This window comes from Panthera leo, chromosome B2, assembly GCF_018350215.1.
Source record: "Panthera leo isolate Ple1 chromosome B2, P.leo_Ple1_pat1.1, whole genome shotgun sequence".
Taxonomy (NCBI): Eukaryota; Metazoa; Chordata; class Mammalia; order Carnivora; family Felidae; genus Panthera; species Panthera leo.
Window position 1 is genome coordinate 71,687,169 of NC_056683.1, and position 18,877 is coordinate 71,706,045.

Here is an 18,877-nt window from a genome sequence, read left to right on the forward strand (position 1 = left end):
ATATATGGAATTTACAATGTATGTTTTAAAAATCTGATATTTGAGCAAAAAATTGCATTTTTTAATTTTGGTTTTAGAGTTCTTATTTTTCTGGGTCACACATTTGTGTTAATATATATCTGATATTGAAGGGTTTGTCTGGAATATTCATTAGTGCTACGATTTGAATGTAATCAGCATTTGGTGAAATGGAATGGTCTCATTTGGTCCCACTGCTATGAAAACAGGATTCTGTAATATGACTGTATAGGGGCTCTTCAGTTCTTGAAGTTTTCTGCTGTAACTCCTCTTACCTGTTCTCTTTCAAAAATCACATAGTCATGGAATAGGAATGCAAGAATGCTTATTTGTAATAATAAGCTTCTCTTGGAGTAAGTATCTTTTACATTGGGGTAGCTAAGGTACTTGTGAGTTGCGGCTTACCCTCTAAGTGACCTGTGTGCCACGTTTAAATAAACAAACATATTAAAATTGTATTCTTATTCTCCGGCTCTCAGGATTAAATTTATGTGACTCTAGTAGATTTTTTGGTTGTTATTAATATGAGACTCTTCTTGAATATAATTCCCTGCACGATTTTGTTGATGGAGAACAATGCCTTGTTTGCCATCTCATTCCTTAATTAAGTGTTAAAGTAATGAGGTCTTATTATGCTGGGTAATTTATTTAATACAGTGAAGCAGTTAGTCACTCACTGGCAATTTCTCAGAGGAAGTGGGCCAAGATGCTAACCCACTTCTTTTAGTGTGCCAGCCATTAGAATTGTGCGTTCCAGGGATTTGCTAATCAGCTGGCAACTGATATAAAAGGCGGGAAAGACGGGACTCTTGAATGACAGCCACTGACTCACTGAAAAGACGGTGTGTGTACTGGCTTCAAGCCTTGTCTATTGGTATGCAGATCTTGCTGCCCTAGGAAAGACGACTTGATGATGACAAAGAGCCTATGGTGCTACCTTTCACAGGTTTGCTGGATATCATCAGCAAACTACCATCACTTTGGTTTAGCAACTGAGAACTGCTAAGTAGAATATACTACTCCAGTTGAATGTTTGTCTTCCTTCTGTGTGTTCCTTTATCCAGCCATATATCTGTTGGTTCATCTGTCCATCAAATACTGGATTTAAGCTGTCAATAAATGGGCTGGAATTAACCTCTGAAAGCACTGTTTAGAATTGAGGTTGGCAAACTTTTTCTATAAAGGAAGAGGTAGTAAGAATTTTAGCCAATAGGCCATGCTATCTTTTGTAACTACTCAATTCTGCTGTTGTAGGTTAAAAACAACCATAGATAATATATAAATGAATGGATGTGGCTGTACTCCAGTAAAATATTGTTTATAAAAATTGACTTGCTTACTCCTGGTGTGGATGGAAGTGTCTGGCTCAACATAATTTGTGTGCTACACAAGAACTTTTAAAGAAATGCTTTTAATTCTTATGAGTTTAAAAAAAATTTTTAACGCTTATTTATTTTTGAGAGAGATGGACAGAGCATGAGCAGGGGAGAGGCAGAGAGAGGGGTAGACACAGAATCTGAAGCAGGCTCCAGGCTCTGAGCTGTCAGCACAGAGCCCCATGCAGGGGCTTGAACTCACGAACTGTGAGCCAAAGTTAGATGCTTAACCAACTGAGCCATCCAGGCGTCCCTGCTTATGAGTTTTCTAACACAGCTTGTGTCTCATGTTTGTTAGTTAGCTTACTTGTCATCTGCTTTGAGTAGTTTTGTGGATTTTAGTGTATAGTTTAAATGTATTGGTGATTTTAAAAATATTCATTTCTTTCTCTGGCATTGATTATAGAAATGTTATTGGATTGGAAATATAAAAAAAAGAAAAGAAAAAACTTTCCATATCACTGAGAATAGTACCATTAAATTTGATAGTATTTATTTATTTATTTATTTATTTATTTTTACATTTATTTATTTTTGATAGACAGCGAGAGACAGAGCACAAGTGGGGGAGGGGCAGAGACAGGTGGAGACACAGAATCTGAAGCAGGATCCAGGCCCTGAGCTGTCAGCACAGAGCCCCTAAATTTGGTAGTTTTTAAAAAATCATTTATAAGTAAAATCTATATTTTTGACATGAAAACATGGCCAAGATATGTTGCCATGTGAAAAAATAGTGAGATGATAGAAGACTTCTGAACAGGGTGTACAATGTGATTCTATATGTGGAAAAAAAGATTCACATGTGTTGATAAGTGTGCATACTTGACTATTATAAATATCTGAAAAGACACTGAATCAGTCATGGTTCTTCACTTTCAAGCTGAGATCAACTCTGGCCAATATAAAAGCAGAAAAGATTTATTGAAGGATAATGGATAGCTGAGATATCTTTGCAGTGCCTAAGAGCCAGGCTTAGAGGCCATATGTCTAAAGCAATACCCAAAATTCCACCGCATAACTGGTTTTGCAAAGATGCCCCGGCACCTATTGGTGGATGTGGAACTGCAGTCTTGAATATTGATACCACTGAATCTGAATGCTGGATCTGCCTCCACTGTTACCCATACTCTAGGATGAGTTCTGGGTACTTGCTTCCATTTCATCAGCTTCCATTTCAGAGTCTGCCTTTGATTGGCAGAGCCCACATGTTGTGCCCTAGCTGCAAGGGAAGCTGGGAAAGTGCATATGTGGACCTTACTTCTGTAGTGGACAAAGTGCCTTGCCTCATCAGATGGGGCATTTCCCCAATTTAGGAAGAGGATTAAGAAGCGTGGATGACAGAAAGAATGAAAGCTGTCCCTGCAGACACCCAGAAAGTTGTTGGTATTGATTACTTCTGGGCAGTGGAGTTGGAAGAACTAACTGGGGCTCAGAGGGAACCTTTTTTTTTTTTTTTACTCTTCTTTGTTCTTTGAATTTAAAAAAAAAAAAGATTAAAACAACAATGATAAAAGATTATGGGGAAAGCCAACAAAAGGGAACTATTTTTCCCCACCACTTCTGCTGTTTCACTGCTCTCACATGGAATTTAAGAGGGCTTCCTAGCCTAATGGGGCAATTCCATCAACTTCCTACTCAATTTCATTTAAAAATTCACCTCATGATTTCCTCTGGAATTCAGTCAACTCTATATTGCTTGTGTTTGGTTGGGCAGAAATAATCATGAAATAGTTTTCTCTGGGATACCAGTGGCTTATGCTTCCTTTAGCCCGGTAGAGCTGCTTTAGCATATCTCTTCGAGATCTACAGGATTCAGCTCTGAAAATTAGGGTGTTGTCGGCTGCCATAGTGGATGAAGTGTTCATAGATGTAAGGCGCAAAAATAAAATATGCTTAAATATTTGGCCCTACTATGTATGTTTCATTTTTCAAACCTCCATAAATTTGCTTCTTGATAGAAAACTTGTCTGAGAACTTATTTCAGTCTGATCAAGTTTTAGCAGACATGTTAAAATTTTTTTTAGCATGGTTTTAGATTTACAGAAAAGGTATGGAGATAGTACAGGAGAGTTCCCATATACACCACATGCAGTTTTCTGTATTATTAACGTCTCCTATTAGTATGGCATATTTATTACAGTTGACACATATATTGACACATTGTTGACAAAAGCCCTAACTTTAAGTAAGACTTGATTAGTTTTTATCCAAAGTCCTTCTTCTGTTACAGGATAGCTGATATATTTTATACATTTACATTGTACTTTTTCATATGTGTAGTGATGTCATGGAGCCATATAATAAATGCTATTTCTGTTTTAAATAACTTAGGGAATTTGGGGGAAGAGTAAAATAAAGCTTTGCCACAATGAAATTCTTATATTCTCTTAAGCACAAATGCCACATGAAAAAAAAATAACTTTTTATTTTTTTCCCCCATTACATATTCAGTTGAACAGGTTCCTGTAGAACCATACCACATCCCCCTGTCCCAGGCTGAAGTCATACAGGAAGGGAGTGATGTTACTCTAGTTGCCTGGGGCACTCAGGTCAGTAACATTTATAAGAACCAATAATGTCCATATTGTGCTTGGAAGCTCTCATTTTTAATCCTGATACTATAAAAATTTAAAGTGTTTTTCTTCTGTCTCAAATTTTAGTCTTGCTTGTGCTACATCTGTATTTGGTATTGATTTCTGGTTGAAAGTGAGGTGCCTATTCAGTTATATTAAAATATATATGAATGTGGTAAAGCCATTAAAATCTGTTGAGTTTATGCAAATGGATTCATTCAAAACTGTTTCTTTTGAGGCACATATTATACATCACTCACTCTGGCTTCTGCACTTGACCTGGTGTCTTTTTCATCACATCTGCTGCCATCTCATGTGATTATGTAGCTGGCCACGTGGGACATCTAGTGATCCAGCGTCCGAGTTCTATACCTTCCTCTGTTCCAGCGAGCCTCAATTCTGATCTGTCTCCATTTTCCCAGTGCTTGTCATGCTGCCCTGCCTCCAGACTTTGAAACTCGGGACTCTTTGCTCCTCTGGCCATAGACTTCTATCTTTGACTTTTCTCTCTCCTTCTTTTAAAGAAATGGTCCATTTTTCTTTCTTCTGTGTAAAGGAAATACTTATTTTTAGAAAATTTGGTGCAACGTTAAATAACGAAAATAATAGAAATCATTTATAATACCACAACCTCCTACTCTCCTCTCCACTCGATGTTTGGCTTGGAGAGCCAGTCCTCCTGGTTTCTTACCTCCAGTGGGAAAATCTTGTATCTGTATCCCTTTCACGCAGCATGCATCCTTGCCTCTCTTTGTAATAGGGAAGTTAGTGTATTGGATACTATGTCCTATAACTTGCTTTTTCCTCATACCTTCCATGTCTGCTGCCACTCCTTTCTTCTTTCTCTTTGTACTCAAAAGAAGAGGTGTCTGGTTTTTATACCTACCTCTACAAATCTTTCAGATTATATTCTCTTTTACCTTCTCCAGGTCTGTAACTTACCAGCTAGTCCCTTCTCTCTTTTGCATCTTCAGTTTCTTCTTTCCACGTCCCTTTTATTAACAAGGTGTATATTTCTTAGGGGCGCCTGGGTGGCTCAGTCGGTTAAGTGTCCAGCTTCGGCTCAGGTCATGATCTCACAGTTCATGAGTTCAAGCCCCCGCATCGGGCTCTGTGCTGACAGCTCGGAACCTGGAGCCTGCTTTGGATTCTGTGTCTCCCTCTCTTTCTGCCCTTCCCCTGCTTGTGCTCTGTCTCTCTCTGTCTCAAAAATAAGTAAACATTGCAAAAAATTTAAAAAAGGTGTGTATTTCTTCTCTATCTAAAAAATACCTTTTCTCTACCCTGCTTTTCCCTTAAATACCAGTACATCTCCTCCTTTCTTTTATCACTAAACTTGAACAACCATTTTCTACTACCTATATTTAATTCCTTAACTTCCTTATGTTCTTGCACCTATGAGTTCTGTTCCCACTAATTTACTACAATTATTTCTGCTAACATTCCTAATTTTCTAATGATTAAATCCAACCCTTATCCCATATTGCTATGGTGTATGATACTGGCTGCTGTTTTTATGAAACACTTTCTTCTTTAGTTTCTGGGAGATATTGTCTCCTGAGTTTTCTTCGTGTTTTTTGCTGTTGTTGTTGTTGTTTTCTTTCTTTCTTTCTTTCTTTCTTTCTTTCTTTCTTTCTTTCTTTCTTTCTTTTTTTAAAGTGAGCTCCTTCTTCTCCATTTTCCCCTTAAATGTTGGTCATCTACAGGGTTCCACAATCTGCTCTTTACTTCTCCTTCCTCATGCCCTCTCTAGAAACTCAACCTACTCCTGTGACTTTACCTTCTGTATGCTGATATCTTTAGAATCAATGTCTCTATCAATGACTGCTCTCCTTTTCTTTGAGAACATCTTTCCAACTGTTTTCTAGACATCTGTGTTTGATTATTTTGGTAGAATATGGGGTTCAACATGTCTAAGATGTTTAATTCTTCATGAAAATCAGTTTCTCTGACTTTAAACACTGTTTCTATTAATGATATCAGAATTCAGTTAGTTTTTCAGGTCTCAATCTCTAGTTATTCTCTGCTGTTTTTATTTCAGGTTCATGTCATGCGAGAGGTGGCTTCCATGGCTCAAGAAAAGCTTGGAGTGTCTTGTGAAGTCATTGATCTGAAGACCATACTACCTTGGGACATGGATACAGTTTGCAAGGTATGAATACAGTTTGATAGGGTGTCATTTCTTTAAACTCTTGGGGAATATTTACTGGCAGTTTGCAGAGTTGTTTTGAAATTTTGAGCTTCATGAGCACTTTCACCTGATTGAAAACTTTAAAAATTTACACCATGACAGAAGCATGTGGTGTATAATCAGTTTAATGCTCAAGGAAACCAATCACTTGACAGTTTTTCCCTTCCATAGTTCTCTGTTTAAAATATTACAAAACTGGAGTAGTGCAAATAGGAGCATTTCAAGTATGTTGAAAGTCACCTGTGTTTTTAACTATTTATCACTTGAACTACTTAGGATTTGATAAGCATTGTTTAATATAGTCTGCTAAATGGTTTGGCTAAATTTTCATTGTCTCCTCTCCAAAAGAGATGGAGATGGATTATGTTCAAAACAAAACCAAACCAAAAAAACCCCTCTTTGCACGGTCTTAATACTGTGAATCACAGTTTAAATGTTATGTTGTGGGATTCTGGCTGCTCTTAGTTTTCTGTCTAAGCAACCGCTTGGTAGTCCCTTCTCAAGAATATAGTTCGTCCCATTTACTTGGCTATAACTGATATCTTTCATATTAACGTACAGATAAACATTCCCACTGTGGTATGTAAGGAAAATTAAGCCCTTTTTTTTGTGATGGTAGTATCTACTAAAGTTTAGGTAATGTTGCATATATTACTTTTCCTTGATTTACTGTTATAACAAGTGAGTCATAAGACTGAGGGTATTTTACATTTATTTTTTTAAGGAATATTAAAATTTTTTATTATTAGAAGTATTCTTAGAATATATGTATAAGACAAAGAAGGAGGGAAATGACCATGAAGTATTAAAAGTTAAGCCAGAAATTTAATTCTGCAGAGGCTGGTTTATGTATCTTGATTTTTTTTTTTTTTTACCAATTTATTTCACAGCATTTATTGAGTACCTACATTAGCGAGTGTTCTAATAGACATATAAAATTAAGTAAGACAAGTTCCTAGAAGATTATTTTCTAGGAAACAAAAAACACTTTTTTTTAAATTTTATTTTTTATTTTTTAAAATTTATATTCAAATTAGTTAGCATATAGTGAAACAATGATTTCAGTAGATTCCTTAATGCCCCTTACCTATTTAGCCCATCCCCCCCCCACAACCCCTCCAGCAACCCTCAGTTTGTTCTCCATATTTATGAGTCTCTTCTGTTTTGTCCGCCTCCCTCTTTTTATATTATTTTTACTTCCCTTCCCTTAGTTCATCTGTTTTGTATCTTAAAGTCATCATATGAGTGAAGTCATATGACATTTGTCTTTCTCTGACTGACTAATTTCACTTAGCATAATACCCTCCAGTTCCATCCATGTAGTTGCAAATGGCAAGATTTCATTCTTTTTGATTGCCGACTAATACTCCATTGTGTGTGGTGTGTGTATGTGTGTGTATATATATATATATATATATATATATATATATATATATATATATACCACATCTTTATCCATTCATCCATCAATGGACATTCGGGCTCTTTCCATATTTTGGCTATTGTTGATAGTGCTGCTATAAACATGGGGGTGCATGGGTCCCTTTGAAACAGCACACCTGTATCCTGTGGATAAATGCCTAGTAGTACAATTGCTGGGTTGTAGGGTAGTTCTATTTTTAGTTTTTTGAGTAACCTCCATACTGTTTTCCAGAGTGGCTGCACCAGCTTGCATTCCCAAACATTTATTATTTTTTAAGAAGTTTAGCATTCTCCTAGATTTATAGGCTGTTTCTTAGGTTAGTCACGTGAAAAAAAATCTGCAACTACTACTGATGTAAAAGTACAGCATAGGTTATATTTAGGTAAAGATTGTTTTATAATTTAATGAAAGATTTAAGATTTGTTATAGTAAATGTTCCGTGGACTCACTTGACATCATCTAAACACTGGACATGGTTACAAATGGTTTCAACAATATTCTAAGTCTTTATATTTGTAGCTTCCATCATTAAGGGCAGTATTTTAGGTTGAATTATTCGTAACTGCATGAAAGTAATGCTTCTTTAGGCTTTTTCAAATCGAGTCAGATGCGGGGTTTTCTTTTAAGTAGCCAGCTGTTCCAAATCATGGAAAGCTGGAACTGATAGCCTTTGCCCCAGAATGGGCTTCTTTTTTTGCAACTGTACCCCACTTATTCTTGGAGTTTATATTTATAAAGTGAAAGGTGCTTTTGTATGGGAATATAATGTTTTGTTATGGTACAGTGGGGGTACTGATATATGGGTAGGATAAGTACTTTTAAACTTTATTTACATTTTTATATGTCCAAACAGAGTTTGTAGCAGCTTATGGTAAAACACAAATGTAACAACACTCCAAGCTGATAATTGGGAAGGTAATGAAGAGAGAGGAAAAAGAAGGGGGAAATTATTTGTTTACATTTCTCTCTACATCATTTGCTTGTGTGGAACTCCCCCTCCTCCTTTTATTAAATCTACTGGTTGCACCTTTGTATGGTCCTGGAATGTAGGTCCTATTTCCTTAGGGCTCTTTACTATTGGAAAAGATGAAAGAGGAGACTAGAGACCGCTGCTGCAATGAGAAGGTGATGCATCAAACCTCTGAGTCGCCAGCATCCTCACTGTAGTCTTGTGTTCGGGTGCTTTCATCTTGCCATTGTCTGGTTGATGACCCTCCAGTTATGACAGTGAAAGCCAGCTTGTCATATCTTGATTACTTTGGGTTCTTTGACTCTCTTCCCTGCTGGTCATGGTGATCTTGTTTTTTCCTTTCATGTATCAAAGGAAAGTTTTGATACTTGGCATCTTTCTAGGATTTGGAGATAACTTTAACAAGAGGGCCCTATAGCTAAACCTCATTAAAAGTGAGGCTTTCGTTGTTGTTGTTTAATTAGAGTTAAGTTTTTCTTTATGAATTCCATAGTAATCAAAATTTATGTTTATTATCTCTTTCAGTTAGTGCTGTGTTTTATCTTTTTTTTTTTTTTTTTGTCTTATGATAAAATCAGATCCCTCAACTCTGTTCATGACATGTTAAGCTCAGCACCAAAATGCATCTTTTTGGAAAACCTAATCAAGAAAAGCCTATTAAAGGTAAAAAAAAAAAATCCTTATTGAAAATACACATTAGCACACTAAGCATAGTAAAATGACTCTGGGACAGTTGAGGAATTGGTTAATGAAGTCTGAATTTAACTGCATTTTTAAAAACATAGTCCTACTTTTTGCTTAAGCCTTGAAGCATTGTTTGGAAGTTATAATTTTGAAAAATTGCTTGGGGACAGAAAGCAGCAGAGTTTTTGAATGTTGCTCCAGGGAGCTACAAAATTGGAGACCTGAGTAGATCTAAGAACCGTAGTTCATTTATTTAATTCTGAACCTGATATTAAAGGGCTAAGCTGGAAACCTCTAAAAAGCAGAATAAAAATTCCTGAGTTTTGAGTTGCCTAGGAGACCAAGACCTACCCCGAGGATTTGGGGTATGAGTGGGGTGGGGGAGAACATCAGTGAAGAGAGTTGAAGGCCCTGGAGTGAGTGGCAAATGGACTCTTTTTACTTGGGGGCACCTGCCAAGTAAGTTTCAACTAGAAATTGAGAATCCAAGTGTATAGACTCCATATTTGATTGGGTTGCAATGACAGAATGGGAAACTTGGTGGGATTGTGTGTGTATGTGTTAAATACACAGTTAGTCTTCCATTAAAGATATTTGCCAAATTTTAAACCTGTGTATGGTGGGCGCTAAGCAGAAAATAAATACCTAAAAGGCCAAGCCATCACTGGAGACTAAAGTGTCAAAGACCAATCATACTCTCAGTTGAAAGCTGTAGAGTCAGGTCTTAGGATATGAATCAAACCAGAAGTAGATCACAGCTTCCCCAGTCCGCAGCAGTCTCACCCCCTCTCAGTTCCTTTCCTGGATTAATGTAACTTACCTTATGCTCTGTCTGCCCAGCAGAATGAGGAAACAGTCCTCCCATCATCTGGAACCTCTATGAATCTGCATTCAATAAAAAATTACTAAGTATATGAAGAGACAGGACCATTTGATTCAAAACCAAGAAAAAACACAAACAATAGAAAGCAGAAACACAGGTGATCCAGATACTGGAGTTAGCAGACAAGGACTTATTTATGTTTAGGAACATAGAGGAAGAAAAGGAACAAAAGAGGTAAGAGTGTGGAGAATAATCCTAGAGGGTTGGTTGTGTGTGTGTGTGTGTGTGTGTGTGTGTGTGTGTGTGAGTGAGAGAGAGAGAGAGAGAGAACATTTTAGAACCAAAGAAATATTTGTCAATAAGATCTCAGTGGATGCGTTTATAAAGTTATTGGACTTAGAACATGATAGTATTAATGAACTAGAAGGCAAGTATATAGAAAATGTTTAAACTCAAGCACAGTTTGATTGATTGGGTGAAAATAAAATAGACTAAAACAGAAGGGAGCATAAAACACATTGGGGATCTGGTCAAAGGATCTGTCCCATATATGATTTGAATTCCAGAAGGAAAAGAGAGAATGAATTGGTCAGAAACAATATAAGAAGTATTTCTCATGAAACTTTCAGGACATCACTATAGTCAAGAGGATTTGTGAACCTCTAACGATGTATTAAAGAAAAAAACCCACACTCATGTACACAATGGGATGACATCTTAACTTGCTGAGGATGCCAACCTAACATTCTATACCCAGTGAAAATATACTCTTAAAATTAAAATGAAGTAAAAAATACTTTACACAAATATAAATTGAGAGAATTAATCACCAGCACATTTTCACTAAAAGAAATACTATAAGGGAGTTCTTTAGGCAGAAGGAAAATGATCCTCGAAGACAGTGAGAATGGGGCTTACATGAAGTTAAAATATTCCATTGTTCTAGGATTATTAAATGTAAAATTTTTATCAGATTACATTAATTTAGGGATGCATGTTGTAACCTTCGGATTAGCAACTGAAATAATATTGAAAGTGTATTTCCAGCAAATTAAAAAGGGAAGTATAGATTAATAGAAATATTTGGTTAAACTAAAAGAAAGGAAAATATATATTTTAAAAAAAAACCCAAAAACCTAAAAAGCAAAAGAGGTGTGTCCATAGAAAACAGAGGATAGATATAAACCTAAGTATGTAAGTAAGTAAACACAAATGGATTAAATCTAATAAAAGCCTTCATTAAAAACCTCATTAAAAAATAACACCAATATAGGGCACCTAGGTGGCTCAGTCAGTTGAGCGTCCAACTCTTGATTTTAGTTTGGGTCATGATCCTAGGTTGGTGGGATCAAGCTCCGTGTCAGGCTCTGTGCTGAGCATGGAGCCTGCTTGACATTCTCTCTTTCCCTCTGCCCTTCTCCCCCACTCATTCTCTCTCTTTAAAAAAATCAATCAATCAATCAATAACACCAATGTGTACCTTAAGAGAGATACTTTAAATATAAGGACACAGAAAGTTTGAAAGGGATGGAAAAAAGACCGCTGGTATAGCCATACAAATTTCAGATAAAGCTTTTAAGGCAAGATGTGTTACTAGAAATAAAGAACATTTCATAACGCTAAAGGAATCAATCTACCTTGAAGATGTCACAATCTTAAATCTATTATGTCCTCAACAGCATAGTTTCAAAATACATAAAGCAAAAGAAAACACAATACTAAAAGGAGATGTAGACATATCCACAATCATAGTGGGAGACTTTGACACCCTTCTTAAAAAACTGATCAAACAAGCAGATAGTATCAGTAAGTATATAGAAGATCTGAAGAGTTAAACTTGTCCTAATTGTGTACTCAACTATATAAGGAATAATTCTTTTTTCTTTTTTCCACTGAAGAATAATTGACATATAGTATTAGTTTCTGGTGTACAACATAGTGATTCAATATTCATATACCTTATGAAATGATCACCACAATATGCCTAGTTCGATTGAATATGGAACATTTATCAAAACCAACCAAATGCTAGGACATAAACATACAATGCTAAACCTCTGAAGTTTGAAGTCATTTAGAGTATGTTTGAACAGTGGAATTCAGTTAGAAATTGAAATAAAAAATACCAGAAAAGCCTCAACTTTTTACAAATTAAATAATTTACGTTTAAATCATGGGTTGTACCCTCCCCCATTCATGCTGTGTCTCTCTCTGTCTCCAAAATAAATAAACGTTAAAAAAAAAAAAAATTAAAAAAAAAAAAAAAGGGGGCGCCTGGGTGGCTCAGTCGGTTAAGCGGCCGACTTCGGCTCAGGTCATGATCTCGCGGTCCGTGAGTTCAAGCCCCGCGTCAGGCTCTGTGCTGACAGCTCAGAGCCTGGAGCCTGTTTCAGATTCTGTGTCTCCCTCTCTCTGACCCTCCCCCATTCATGCTCTGTCTCCCTCTGTCTCAAAAATAAATAAACGTTAAAAAAAAAATTTAAATCATGGGTTGTAAACTGCAATAGAAATTAGAAAAATACTGAAGTGTTATGAAGTTATTACATATCAAAAATTTCAAGATTTAGCTAAAACCATGCTCAGACAGAACAGTATGACTGTGCAAATACATATATTTAGAAAACAGGAATAAGAACAAAAAAATTAATGATCTGAATTTCCATTCCAGAAAGAAAATCAAACCTAGAGAAAATGGAATAAATGTAGTGATAAAAAGTAGAAATCAGTAAAACAGAAAATGTACAATAGAGAAGCTTAATAAAGTAAAATTTAGATCTTTGAATAGATTAATGTACTTGATAAACCTTTAGGAAGACTAATGAAAAAAATAGGACAAAAACAAATGACAGATATCAGGTATGAAGAAGCAGAGAATACAGACAATAGAAAGATATTGAGAGGATATCATGAATAATTTTACAAATAAGTTTGGGTGAAATGGACAGACTCCTGCAAAAATATAATGTTTTCAAAATAATAATTAGGTAATCTCAATAGTCATATATCAAAGAAATTTAATCCATTTTTATTAATGCTTATATAAGGAAAACCCTAGACTCATAGGGCTTTATTGGTGAATTCTTTAAAACACAATTCTTATACAAATTCTTACAGAAAATAGAACAAGAGGAAAAACTTCCACATTCTTTTTATAAGGCTGGCTTAATATTCATATCAAACCTGTTTCTGACAGTATATAAAGCAAAATAATAGACATTTTTTTCTTAAGAATGTAGATGTAAAAATCTGAAACAAAATATTGGAAAGTCAAATCCAGCCATATATCAAGAGACAAAGCTGAGGGTTTATTTCAAGTATTCAAAGGGTGTTTGACATTCATAAACATTCACACAGTGGTTGATGCAATTTCCCACATGAACAGAAAATGGGAAAAACAATCCTGATGATCTTCATAATACAGAAAAACATTTGTTAAAAGTCAATATCCGTTCATAATGAAAATTTCTTAGTAGCCTAGAAATAGAATGGAATTCTATTAATATGATAAAGGGTAACTTTATCTTGTAGCTATGAAGAGCTATAAAAAGCCTGCAGCGAAAATTATATTTCCTAGTGAAATTTTGACCACTTTCCCATTGAGATCCAGGAATGCAACAAGGATGTCCATACATAAACGCAAGAGATACAAAGATCATATGGATTGGGAAGAAGAAGTAAAACTTAGTATTCATAGATAATGTGATTTGTATGTAGGAAGATCTACAAGAATCGGTAGGCAAATTATTAGAATTAAGTGTACCAACACCCCTGGAAACAAGGTCAATATACAATAACTGTATTTTTATGTACCAGCAACAAATAGAAAATAAATTGAAAACATTTTGCAAAAATATCAAAGAATCAAACATCTAGGGAGAAATTGAATGATGCATATGTAACAGCTTTACACAGAAAATCACAAAATATTATTCAGAGAAATTAGAGAAGATGCAAGCAACCGACGCACATACCATAAGTCAAGATATGTTACAAGGTTATAGTAGTTACCGCGTTGTACTGGAGTGAAGATGGACTGCTGTGCTGCCATTGGTTAGCTTTTTATAGACTTAGAGCTTTGGTGTGCTCTGACCAGGAGGAGTTTTTTCCGTTATTCAGCCAGAAACCCATACCCCTAAGTAGAGCTGTTCTTCCCAAGCTCCCCAGGTATAAGAACCATGATTAAGTGTTGAGGGCTTGAGGGGACTTTCCTGCTGAGATACAGACCACATTCAAAGTGAGTTAAAAAGCGAGCTACAAGTTAAAAAACAAACAAACAAACAATGGCCAGGCATAGAGTTAGGTGTGAGGTGCTGTCCAGCTTGAAATGAAGTTTTTTGTTGTTGTTGTTGCTGTTGTTTTTAATGTGTAGAAATTCAGAGACGCTGCCTATGGATAATAAGCACTTGATGACAGTCTTTCAAAGAAACTCAGGATTCAAGAATAATATTGTCATTCAACGTAGAATCAACTACATAAAAGTGCAAAAAAGAAAAGAAAAATGACAATTCATAAGGTGTGGGTGATTTCCATATGTTTATGGAGAAGAGAAGAGAGCTCTGACACAGAGCTTTGACATGCATTACTTTAGTTGAAGATTAAATTCTGCTAATTATTTAAATAAATAAGGGTTTGCCTTTACTCCTTGGAGCCTTTTTTTTCTTCTCCCTTTCATGTTTTGCCTGCCTACATTCAATTCCAAAGCAGATCCTGCTGCCTTGTCTACACCATATGTCCAAAAATCTGACCATCACCTCTAATGCTGTTACCCTTGATCCTGGTCCACACTGTGAGCATTTCTCACCCGGGTTTTGGCCATAGCCTCAAACTAGTCTTGCTTCTGCACTTTACTTGCCCAAGGCAGAACTGATGCTTTCAAATGTGAATCACATCGTTTCCCTTCTAGTCTCAAATGGCCTCAGTAGTTTCCCATTAAATTTAGGGGAAAGGTCAAGTTTCTTAGCAAAGTCTACAGGGTTTTACTTCGTCTCACCACATTCCACACCCCATCATCCATCCCTCTTCAGGAAATGCTCTTCATGGACTCTCAGCCAAGCCAATGTGTTAGGTCACCACTCAAATACCATTTTCTCATTCAAGCCTTCTTTGACCTGCTTACTTAATATTAGATCCCATCCCTTTTACCAAGACTCCGTTTTACCCCTTCTTCCTTTTTTTTTTTCTAGAGAGATTAAATGATCTAACCTATTATGTAACTTTATTATTTATACTGTCTATTTTCTTCCCCCATTAGCAGGTAAGTTCTGTGAGGGTAGGGGCTTTTGTCTGCTGGGTCTCTGTTGAATTCTCAGTACCTGAAAAAATGCCTGGCATAGGTCTGGTGTTCAGTAGATATTTGCTGTGGAATTAATACGAATATCAGCAAAAGAAAGTTTGATAATATGCTATGAAAACTGTTTACTATTGAAATGTTTTGATTTTGGTACTTTTTCTTATTTTTGTTGCTTATATAAATGCGTAAAAAGTAACTCTAAAATATTGCTTTATGAATAAATCTATGTCAGGGCGTTTCAGTGGCTCAGTCGGTTAAGTGACTGACTCTTGATTTAGGCTCAGGTCATGATCTCACAGTTCGTGAGTTCAAAGCCTGTGTCAGGCTCTGGGCTGACCTGTGCTGAGCCTGCTTGGGATTTTCTTCCTCTCTCTCTGTCCCTCCCCGGCTCATGAGCATGTGCACACTATCTCTCAAAATAAATACATAAACTTAAAAATTTTTATTTTAAGCTGAAGCGTTTATTTTTAAGTTTTAGTTTGACCTTAGTTTTAATTTGTTTTATTTTTCTTGACCGTTGTCCATTTTTCATAATGGTATATACAAATTATCATTTGAATTCTCATTACAATAGGACCAATTTATTCTAAAAATCAAAGTGAAATTGACTCTCCTTAACCTCAGTTATCTGTAATTTCTGAGAAATGTGTTCTTATAATTTTCTGCATAGATGAGAGTCACTATTTCTGTGTAGCAGCTTTCAAAACTACTTAACCTTTTGCATGTCAATATTTTCAAAACCTTTTCGCTTATACTTTCTCAAGGAAAACATAATGTATATAATTTCATCTTTTGAAAATAATTTAGTCCAAACAAACATGAGTTGTTACACTGTGTTAAGACGTTTACATTTATTAAGGTATATGGTTGTTTACTTCATGGATATATTTCTGTGCTTAATTTCATGGTTTTAAGCCTTTTTAAATTTAAGTGTTCTTTTATCTTTTGCTGTCATATCATCACCAGCTGTGCATGGGATCCAGATGACCAGACTTTATAACTGAGACTTGTACATTGGCCAGGGAAGGCCTGTAATGATTTCTCATGAATCAAGAACACATGCTTTACTCTTCAAACCTTATGATACTAATTTGGGCTTTTCAGAACCTTTCTCCTCTTATTTCCTTGCCTGCTTTGCAGGTGGGTCATTGTTATGGAATTTAGGGCTGGAAGAGTTCAGCCTGGGCCTGTTCCCTTTGGCCTTTCTACTGGTCTCAGGAGTGATCTGTGACTTTTAACATCCGTCACAGCTATTATGCACTGCTTCCTATGAGGGGCTTTGTCGATTCAAACAGACTGGTACAACACACTGTCTCAAAGCCTCACCGCTTTCCCCTCTCCCCCAAAGTAATCTACTTTTTCAGAGGTACTCAGGAGATGGGTCATTATGTTTTTAAATTTTGGAAATGGTGTAGACAGGAACTTCCTCCCTACCTGTTTGCTCTTCTCTCTACCTCTCTTGCTTTCCCTCTCTTTTCCCTTTCCGCCCCGAAAGATGGTGATGTGCCCATCGATGCAAATGGTTGTTCTTTGGCTTCATGCTGAGGTATCTGTAGTGTTAGTATTTTGGGGGCATCTTAGGAGCAGGGCAAGGCCTCTGTGATACTATAATGTGGGATAGCAGCTGGAAGTAATTGCACTGTAGCCTGAGGAAGTGACTATAGTCAGGAGGGAGGATTTAACATCCTCTTCTCCTGTCCTTGCACTCCAGCTCTTTCCATTCTTGCTTTAAAAGACCTCCCTGGTGAGGTGCCTGGGTGGCTCAGTTGGTTAAACATCTGACTCTTGATCTCAGCTCAGGTCATGATCTCAGCGTTCGTGAATTCGAGCCCCATGTGGGACTCTGTGCTGACAGCTCAGAGTCTGCTTGGGATTCTCTCTCCCTCTCTCTCTGCCCCTCCATCACTCCCACTCTCTCTCTCTTTCTCTCCCTCTCTCTCTCAAATAAATAAACGTTAAAAAAAAAAAAGAACAAATTGGGACCATGGATAAAGGTAAGGCAGGTTCTGAGATTGGCAGCTGGGGTCACGGCAGGAGGTTCTGGGAGCTGAGTCCTTCAATAAGAAAGGAAAGGTTTATTACAGGAGCAGAACTGGGAAGAAGTTAAACCTTGGTCATTTGGGTGTGTCTAATCATTTATATATAAAGAACCAAGTTTGCTTGCTCTCTATATCTATACCTGGTGTTAGTGTATTTGTGAATAGTGCAAAACAGTTTCAGCAGACTCATATTACCATTGAAGATCAAGATAAACTCATAAGGGTTATATTTTATGACTTTAATTGTAATTTTGTAGCCTTTGAGTTTATTTTTATTTTCATAGGGTTGATTTTAGATTACCTTAGATTTCATTTTTATTAAGATTGCCAACACTAGCAAGGTAATATTTAGGGTGTATACTTTGTACTGAATGGCTCTAAATTGGTTTTATGGGGCAGTTGGAGAATTTGTCTTTAGAGAATCTACAATGGTTTAGTACCACCTGTTATATACATTGTTTTTACTTGATTTCTTGGAGTTGATTGAATAATTCACTGATTGAATACTAGCTCTTTGGCGTGAGGATTTTAGTTTGTGAGGTATAGGGGAGAGAGAGAATCTGAGAATGAATGAGAACTAGAGCAATACTAGAGTGTGGGGGCTGGGGTGGGAAGAAAAGCTAATGATTACCTACATCCACTAGAGGCCTCTCTTAAGCCAAGTTTCATGGAAACCAGGCTTCCATAGTGGGGCCTGGCTCTGTCATTGTAAATTAAGCATATTTTATGTTGTAGTTCTGAATAAATAGTATGAGAGCATTTTTTTCCCTAGAACACATATTATAATCTAACCCAAATGTTTTCTTTAATGTGTTTATCAGAACTGATGATCTGTTAGGCTGAAAACAAATTAGGAACCTCCCTCTGCTCTTCTTTTTCACCCTCTAAATAAGCTTTTTGTAAACACATGTAATCAAAGAATATGTCCAGATGATATGTCTGTTTGACACGGCAAGGATATTTAGGTTTAAAAGTGTTACTGATTTGCCATGTTGTGTTTAATTATTGAGAGTGGTATATATTTTTCTGATGTAGACTATAAATAATTTTAACATTTTGTATATTTCTTTCATGACTATAATAAGCTTCTAATATCAAAAATCTATTTAATAAATGATTCAAAAATCTTTTTTTAGACTTAATATTGTCTGGGGTAAAAATTAAATGCTTTCTTTTAGGAGTAATGAAATTATCATTTTTAGTTTGGAATTATTCTGGATGTGGGTTGACCTTGCCAAGAATGCAGACAGGGAGGGCAAGGTCACCCTGTCTGATAAGAACAGTTGTTCTGTTCCAAAATAGGAAGGCTGACCATTTGGAACTTGGGTCCACCTTTGCCAGCTTCTCGTTCCTATAGGATTTTCTTTGTCATGACCACAACTAGTTAGTTGTGCTAACTGGAGAGAGTTCTAGGTTCTTGGATGCTATATTTGGGATGTGACTTCTGCATCTACTGTCCTGCATGGTGGCTCTTGGAAGATTCCTCTGAG

The 18,877-nt window shown here is 36.3% G+C and overlaps 1 protein-coding gene across 4 annotated transcripts in view; it reads left to right on the forward strand.

The window, feature by feature from the left end:
- Nucleotides 1-18,877, forward strand: part of BCKDHB (branched chain keto acid dehydrogenase E1 subunit beta) — a 219,614-nt gene that overhangs the window by 76,009 nt on the left and 124,728 nt on the right. For 2 of the 4 annotated variants that reach the window (XM_042939231.1, XM_042939229.1), the window contains exons 7-8: nucleotides 3,846-3,943; nucleotides 6,009-6,119. In XM_042939231.1, the coding sequence (XP_042795165.1) occupies nucleotides 3,846-3,943; nucleotides 6,009-6,119 (209 nt within the window). Of the gene's footprint in view, nucleotides 1-3,845; nucleotides 3,944-6,008; nucleotides 6,120-9,129; nucleotides 9,269-10,078; nucleotides 10,277-18,877 lie in introns of those variants that run through there. The other 2 variants (XR_006202685.1, XM_042939230.1) reach the window with 2 other exon arrangements.